This window comes from Lactuca sativa, chromosome 7 (assembly GCF_002870075.4).
Source record: "Lactuca sativa cultivar Salinas chromosome 7, Lsat_Salinas_v11, whole genome shotgun sequence".
Lineage (NCBI taxonomy): Eukaryota > Viridiplantae > Streptophyta > Magnoliopsida > Asterales > Asteraceae > Lactuca > Lactuca sativa.
Window position 1 is genome coordinate 9,075,327 of NC_056629.2, and position 9,578 is coordinate 9,084,904.

Here is a 9,578-nt window from a genome sequence, read left to right on the forward strand (position 1 = left end):
TATATAAATATCATAACTATATGAGATGAGGAAAGTCGTTCAACTAATAAAACAAAAAATGATGTCTACAAAGAGATATTTCAATGATTATATATATTTATCGTTTTCAATGTATTTTCTACACATTTCAATAATACCAATAACCATATTTTTTTTATAATCATATTACAATATCTATAAACGATTATATGTTTTTTTATGCGTTTCCCGCGTTTAACGCGGGCTATAATCTAGTTTACTTACATAACTAAAAATTATAAACATAAGTACAACCCGAACAAAACAGGACAATTTGATTTTTGAAACTTTTCTTCATTAACTTGACAAACTAATGACAAACTACAAGAAATATGAGTGCTAACATTCAACAAATCATGACAATTTGGAATTTGAAACTGTGTTCTTTTAATTAATTTGACAAATTACAAAAAAAAATATCTCAAATAATTATAGAAATTTGTTATGGAATCAGAATTCATAACTATTCTACGAGATAGTCGGCCATAGCCCTTTTGCTACATATTTACATGACCAGGTTATAACCTATGGGATCCACGGTTAAAAAATTAAATTAATTTTGGTACTTAAACATAATTATTACTATGTTAATAAATAAGTAATTGTTTTAAGATATATGGGACATTATGCATGTGCTTTTTCATTCACAAGATTTTTATTTATAATTTTGAAGGTTAGCCTCCACAATATTAACATATATTACTATGTTAATAAATAAGTAATTGTTTTAAGATATATGGGACATTATGCATGTGCTTTTTCATTCACAATATTTTTATTTATAATTTTGAAGGTTAGCTCTCCACAATATTAACATATTAGAGATTTATATAATAGGTATTCATAAATACCACTCATATGTGGTGTGAAAATTTTATAGTTAAATTTTAAGTCTCTAAAATAATTCTTAGACATTAAAATAATATATGAAAAAGAAAAAAATAAAGGCTCAATTAATATGGGATAGAGCTTAAAATTTTGTAAGAGAGATGCATAAAGAATAATATTTAACTAAATAGTAGTGTATATAAACGATCCTTGTAGGAAAATAATTAATCAAACAGAAGTCTTAAATGATCCCTGTAAAAAAGTAATGTTTAAATAGAAATAAAAAATTAAAGTATGATGCAATATTTGACATAAAAATAAAAGTACATTGCTATTTTGTTGGAATTAACTTTTGATGGAGTTAATGTCATAACAAAGATTATATCGAGTTTTGAAATTAACTATTTTCTAAATATTAACTTTTGTTTCTAATATAGCATCTACCTTTGAGTTTTTGAAAAATTAGTTTCATGAATGGGAAATTATGTAGTTCAGAACTTTATGTAGTAAAAAGTGCAAGATAGATAACATTAAAAGAGAACGCGTAAATTTTCAAGTTTTTTTGTATTCCAATCCACACACAATACTATGGTAGGTCTTAATACCATTAAATAAAGCAATATGCGATAAAGTACTAAGCTCTAACAAAATAATCTTCAAAGTATATTGTTGTAATAAGGAAATGAAAGTACATTGTCATAATAAGAATACAATAGAAAATACATTGATAGTTTATGCATTTTACTGGGGAAAAAACAACCCAGGATGCTTTCTCAACATGACACGTGGCAAAAGAGGTGATAGTAAAATGTTATATTGTACAAATCAAACACAATTTTAGAAAAATAAGTTTAAATTCATTTTGAGTAATAGAAACCAAACAAACATACATATCATTCCAGTATCAATATGAAAAAAGATTAAGTAAAAGAGAAAAACTTATTTTCACTTTAGTAACCATTTAGGAATAACTAATTACCCCATTACCAAACTCTCAACCAAAAATGTGTCTAAAAGAGTGATTAATCAATGATTTAGAAAATGACCACAATGATAGTTCCATTTTCTGTCTCCTGTCTGTGTTAGTATCACAATTGTTATCATAAAAGAAGATTTACCATGTCCAAAAAGTTTAACCAATTTTTAGCACAAATACACTGTTCAACCATAACTAAAGACTAAAAATACAAGCCTATTACCTGTAATTCCTTAGATAAGACGGAAAAAAAAAGCCCCTTTTGCAGCTCCACCCTGTTTTCAAGTCGTCTAGTTTATGTTGCATTATCTTACTTTCTTAATGGTACACTCCATCGCCCCTTTAAACAAAACCAACTTTATCCATTTATCTCAAATGATAATAACAAAACAGAAGATACAACTTAGATGCTAAGAAATTTAGTAGAAAAAAAAATCTCATCTGACCAGAGCATGTTAAATAAAATGATGATTATCAACCTTTGGGCAATATTATTTTGATTGTAAGATTCAAAAGAGGAAACCGTGGAGGAAAAACCATGGGATGTAAAAAAAATTGAAGTTTGTTTATATACAACAGTAAAAAAGGTTTGCTTTCTTCACTTTTAGAAGAAAAAAAAAGCTTTTCGCCAAACCAATGAAAACCACCTGTCCTATTAACACAAAATCTTTGTTAATTAATCAAAAAAGTAAATTGAATAAAATGTATAACATATCATTATGCATACCAACTTTGGATGTATCTGCATGTTACATTACTTATAAGAAATCACATTAGCAAAAAAAATCATGCTCAAGATCGTTGAACCTGAATAGTAACCGGAAATTATAAAGCTCACCATTAATAGAAGCAAAAAAAATTTGAAATCAAAACACAAAGTGAAATTGAAACCCACTCATTAGAAAAAAAAAACAACATATCCATCAAACATGTATGGCATAAGCATTTTCCCGTCATCGATGTTGTGTAACTAAGTAAAATTTTGAAAAATTCAAACCCGATGCTTATCGGAGAGGATTAGGGTTCACAGTCGGAGTACATATAAGCATGACTCTTGGCGGTTTCGTGAAAGCATAGGGCTTGACTTTGTGAATCTTGCCTAGGATGTCCACGTATGCAGTTAGGTGCAACCGAAACCCAAAACGACGAATCTTGGCTCGTGCATTTTCTTGGTGGGAAGGTCGGTTACCCGAGGAACAACCTAATCACCGACGGTGGCAAAAGTGGTATACCTGTTGTTGCAGTTGTTGCAGGGAGAATACATGGCGAAGGCGGAAGTATGTTTGCTTTCTTCTGGAACTGACTGTTAGCGAGAAAGAAGGATGTAGGAGAGAGCTGTGTATTCCAGAGTTTAATCAACGCATCACATAGGGAATAGCAAACGATGAGATGCATCAATGGAATGCATAATACAAATATAGAAATTAAGAGATGAATTAGGATTCCTGATTTATTGGGATAACAGCTAAGTTTTAAATTAAGATCCCTGGTTTTTTGGGGATGACATCCGTTAACAAAGGAAGGTAGATGAGCGGGAAAACAAATTTTGGGTAAACAGAAACAGGACACGTGGCAAAATGAAGTATAAAAAAATGACAAGTGCACATAAAAAATGTTTTTATTAAGTATGGAGATATAACAAATATCTGAACAGTTGTAATAATAATATCATTGATAAAAGTATTTTTTATGATAAGTGTTAGAATATTACATTATTACTACTTGCAAAGTTTTAAAATCTTAATAGTATTCTTATGTGAATGTAGTGTAAATTATATCATTATTAATAATACTAGTTTTTTAGAATACTTTATATAAATGATAATTTATTTACTATTTTTTGATATAAAAAAGACAAAAATGAAATTCACGTTTTTTTTCTATTAATCAATTTGGCTCCCGAAATTACAAACTGTGTTTTGACGGAAGTCATTTATGATTATTCATAGTAAATTAGGTGGCTACATATGTCATGGACCATTGGAAACCCCCCCCCCCCCCCCCCCCCCCCCCCCCCCCCCAATAAATGTGGATATGGAATGCGATAAGAAAACACATGCTCATACTGTCATAGACATGCGTACAAATTTATTTTATTTTATTTTTTAAACCGGCGAATATATTAAAATTAAATGACCCGACACCTAGCAAGTGGCTAGACGAGGGGACTACAACTACAAACTTAGTTACAAATAAATGTGGATTTTATAACATCATATGTAATTATGTAATTATTACCAACTCTATTAAAATTAGAGGCGGATCTAATGGAGAGCATAGGGTAGTCCGGGATGTTCCTCAAATTTTTCAGCAGTGTAATTTTTTCGGAAAATTTTGTTTTATGTTTGCTGTGATACCCCGGAAAAAATTTTGGACTACCAAAAAGAAATTGTGTTACACCCTTTACTTTGACTCTAACTCTACTACCGATTAAAATTCTTGTTTTTTTCATATTGCTTCTTTAAAAAATGACTAACAGGTTCACTCCCACACAGAGGTTCATGTACAGAAATAGATAGAGAAAATTTTGTTTTCTTTTTTCACTGTAAGGTAATAGAAAGGCAAAAAGTTAATTTCACATAGGTTTAGTTATAAGAACCGGTGATGTTACAAAATCTGTACGTGGCGTTACAAGATTCATATTAAAGACTATAATGTACGAAAAGTCAAAGAATTATAAGATTATGTACTTTATAGTTTTTAGTTGATATTTATTTTCTAAGGAGTAAATTGCAAAAATAATCCTTGGATTTAGCTGAATTTTGGTCCAACAAAATTTAGACTAGCATCACTAGTCCAATATATATATATATATATATATATATATATATATATATATATATATATATATATATATATATATATTTTGCCATTTTGGCCTTGAAATTTTTAGAATAATTTATAACGACTTGCCCCTTTTATTTAATTGTTTTTTTTTCATTACAGTTTTTTTTAAAAAGCAAAAATAAAATCACCATCTCTCTCTGTGTTTGTGTGTGTGAGTGTGAGTGGAGGTCGGTTTGGATCAGTTTTAACCCAAAACCATCTTATCGGATTTCAAAAAATTAGAACCCAACCAAAACCGATGGGTTCGATTTCTCGGTTTTTGGGCTCTTTTTGGTTCGGTTTTAGTTTTAAACTCAAACCCAAGGAATCCCAAGGAATTCTTTAAAAGATGATAAACTCTTTTATAGAAGTAAAGATGAGGGATTTTTCTAACTAGGGTCAATATGGGAATACAATTAGAGTCAACATCCTCTTTAATAAATAAAAGTTTTTTTGTCACTTGTCACATTCTCATTCAATTTGCCAATTGTCATTTTGTGGTTATTTTGAATTAATTTTTTTTCTACACGTCATTTTATGAGTTTTTTTATTTTATTAAATTCCACATATCATCTCTAATAAATGAGAGTTTTTTTTGTTACTTGCCACATTCTCATTAAATTTGTCAAATGTCATTTTGTGTTTATTTTGAATTAATTTATTTCCACATGTCATTTTATGAGTTTTTCTATTTTATTAAATTCTACATAATATTTTAATATAATAATTGTTATAAATGTAGTAATAAATAGATATCACTTTCATTAATGAACTTACATTTTAATTTCCAAATTCTCAAAATTAAAGTTTATTAGTTTTTTTTATTTATTAAAATTATTTGTTTAAATTTAAAATATCAAAAACATTTCTATTATAATAATTCATTATTTTTTTTATTTTCTTATAAACTCAAAGTTCTCAAATATTTTGACATTTATATATATTTTTTAAATTAACTTATATAATACATGCGTCTTACAACTAGTTGCTTATATAAGAGATGATATGCACCTTAGTTTGAAAACATGTGCGGGATAGTTTTAATGACAACGAAAATAAAACAAACGAAATGTAGGCGGTGAGTTTCAAACTTAGGACCTCAAAAAAGATGCATTAACACCTTAACCATTACACCTGGTTTACTTTTGTGTTTAAAAACCAACGAAAACACACACACACACACACACACATATATATATATATATATATATATATGTGTGTGTGTGTGTGTGTGAATGATCATTTGAGAACCTATAGTTTCCCGAGAACCCGAGAACCAAATAAGCGTCGGTAGATTAAAATAATAGAAGGTCAAGATGATTTGTGGCATTTTTGTAAATAATTGGAAAATTAAACACGGGGGTATGGTGCTGAAATTAATCGAAGGGCATTTATGGTACTAAATTTATATCATCATCTCCATCGAATCAATCGATGTCATCTTTCTCCCTAATTCTTCAATCGTCTGATCATCCCTCTTTCTCTCTCACACACACACGTACACACATATCTTCATTCTTTACTCTTCGCCATCAGATTCTGTCCTTTACTGTCGTCATTGATTCATCGATTACCAGATCCACCTCCTCAGTTGACCCTGAGAAGTTGAAGTCGGAACAAAGCCCTCGATTGCGACGATTGAGATGATGTTCGACTTGATTACGTGAAAAATGAATTAAAAGCATACATAAAGCCCTCGATTACATGAAAAACAAATTAAAAGCATTCAAAAAGCCCTCGATTGCGACAGTTTCAAACTCGTTAAACTAATTTTGACCGAGTCAAACATCACGTTAAATGAAGCGTTCATTTTACATTACTCAGTCGCGTATTGTAACCAAGAAGTCGCGAAGCATATTCTTGATTTGAATCTTGCGGATGTTAATTTGAGGAACGCACCTTTCTCAATTGACATTAGATTGTCGTCGACGCTGCCTCCACCACCATACCATCGTCGCGGCCGCCACTTCTTTTTAATTCAATCTGCAATACACTACGATACAGGTATTTGTACACATATATCAATATTTACATACACATGTATACATAATCTCATACATACACATGTATACATACTCAGTTGACCCTGAGAAGTTGAAGTCGGAACAAAGCCCTCGATTGCGACGATTGAGATGATGTTCGACTTGATTATGTGAAAAATGAATTAAAAGCATACATAAATCCCTCGATTACGTGAAAAACAAATCAAAAGCATTCAAAAAGCCCTCGATTGCGACAGTTTCAAACTCGTTAAACTAATTTTGACCGAGTCAAACATCACGTTAAATGAAGCGTTCATTTTACATTACTCAGTCGCGTATTGTAACCAAGAAGTCGCGAAGCATATTCTTGATTTGAATCTTGCGGATGTTAATTTGAGGAACGCACAATTCTCAATTGACATTAGATTGTCGTCGACGCTGCCTCCACCACCATACCATCGTCGCGGCCGCCACTTCTTTTTAATTCAATCTGCAATACACTACGATACAGGTATTTGTACACATATATCAATATTTACATACACATGTATACATAATCTCATACATACACATGTATACATACTCAGTTGACCCTGAGAAGTTGAAGTCGGAACAAAGCCCTCGATTGCGACGATTGAGATGATGTTCGACTTGATTATGTGAAAAATGAATTAAAAGCATACATAAATCCCTCGATTACGTGAAAAACAAATCAAAAGCATTCAAAAATCCCTCGATTGCGACAGTTTCAAACTCGTTAAACTAATTTTGACCGAGTCAAACATCACGTTAAATGAAGCGTTCATTTTACATTACTCAGTCGCGTATTGTAACCAAGAAGTCGCGAAACATATTCTTGATTTGAATCTTGCGGATGTTAATTTGAGGAACGCACAATTCTCAATTGACATTAGATTGTCGTCGACGCTGCCTCCACCACCATACCATCGTCGCGGCCGCCACTTCTTTTTAATTCAATCTGCAATACACTACGATACAGGTATTTGTACACATATATCAATATTTACATACACATGTATACATAATCTCATACATACACATGTATACATACTCAGTTGACCCTGAGAAGTTGAAGTCGGAACAAAGCCCTCGATTGCGACGATTGAGATGATGTTCGACTTGATTATGTGAAAAATGAATTAAAAGCATACATAAATCCCTCGATTACGTGAAAAACAAATCAAAAGCATTCAAAAAGCCCTCGATTGCGACAGTTTCAAACTCGTTAAACTAATTTTGACCGAGTCAAACATCACGTTAAATGAAGCGTTCATTTTACATTACTCAGTCGCGTATTGTAACCAAGAAGTCGCGAAGCATATTCTTGATTTGAATCTTGCGGATGTTAATTTGAGGAACGCACAATTCTCAATTGACATTAGATTGTCGTCGACGCTGCCTCCACCACCATACCATCGTCGCGGCCGCCACTTCTTTTTAATTCAATCTGCAATACACTACGATACAGGTATTTGTACACATATATCAATATTTACATACACATGTATACATAATCTCATACATACACATGTATACATACTCAGTTGACCCTGAGAAGTTGAAGTCGGAACAAAGCCCTCGATTGCGACGATTGAGATGATGTTCGACTTGATTACGTGAAAAATGAATTAAAAGCATACATAAAGCCCTCGATTACATGAAAAACAAATTAAAAGCATTCAAAAAGCCCTCGATTGCGACAGTTTCAAACTCGTTAAACTAATTTTGACCGAGTCAAACATCACATTAAATGAAGCGTTCATTTTACATTACTCAGTCGCGTATTGTAACCAAGAAGTCGCGAAGCATATTCTTGATTTGAATCTTGCGGATGTTAATTTGAGGAACGCACGGTTCCCTTTCTCAATTGACATTAGATTGTCATCGACGCTGCCTCCACCACCATACCATGGTCTGTATATACGTTTCACTATTTTGTGCCGAGTACGGATTGTGCAGATAACCTGTTTTATGAATTGCCACTCAATCAAAATCTTGGCTAGTTCATTCGTATCTAGAATCAAATCATTCCAGTAGAACACACACACACACACATCTGAGAACTGTATCCTGTGTATTTTTTCAGAGCATTAGCTACAAAGGGTTGTAGATATGGAATTATGCCCAACTTGTGGGATGTTGTTAAAGTATGAGTTGCCAAATTTGCATCTTCCTACCAGATTTTTCTACACCACATGTCCATATGTTAGCCAAATAGAGCAAAAGGTAATAAAATTATCAATTTATCATACTCAATCATGCAATATTGCAACACATTATTTTTCCTTTTCCTTGTAGTTAACTGCATATTTTTTTTCTTCCCTTTTACAGGTCAAGATCAAAAGAAGGCAAAGGTTGGTTAAAAAGGAGATTGACCCCATCATCATCCACGATGACATGAAGAATGCACCAAAAACGCATCAAGGTATTTATATGCTTCACAATTTGAGTAAATTGATGCACTTGTTCTTTTTGCAACTTTAATTTATGATGTTCTTTATCTCTTGCAGGCTCATTGCCCAGATTGTGGCCACAACAAGGCTGCATACATCCAGTTTCAAACAAGGTCAGCTGACGAACCCATGACAATAAACTTCACCTGTGAGAAATATGGTAAATGTTGGCGTGAGGACTAAAATTCAGACCAAGGGAAACCTACATTTTTTGCCTCAAATATTGAAACAAAGTGTTTCTATTATACTTTTGCTACTAATGAATGAAGGTGTAATTTTATTTATCTGTTTTACCTTTTTGCTGATAATTAGCTACCTATAGCTAACTCATATATCTTTGAACAACAGACCAAGGGAAACCTACATTCAGCCTGGAAGAAACCTTGTTTACAGTTAAGATAAAAAAAATCTTCATGACCGCCTTAGTAGATTATCAGAAGAGATGGTAAAATGTATGGCTGATGCATACCTGAT

The 9,578-nt window shown here is 31.9% G+C and overlaps 1 protein-coding gene across 1 annotated transcript; it reads left to right on the forward strand.

Annotated features, from left to right (window-relative positions):
* The first annotated feature begins 8,763 nt into the window (after positions 1–8,763).
* LOC111908151 (uncharacterized) lies at positions 8,764–9,287 on the forward strand. Its single transcript, XM_023903986.1, has 3 exons — positions 8,764–8,877; positions 8,983–9,071; positions 9,158–9,287. Exons 1-3 carry the CDS (start codon positions 8,764–8,766, stop codon positions 9,285–9,287), a joined length of 333 nt encoding a protein of 110 aa, XP_023759754.1.
* The last annotated feature ends 291 nt before the right edge of the window (positions 9,288–9,578 follow it).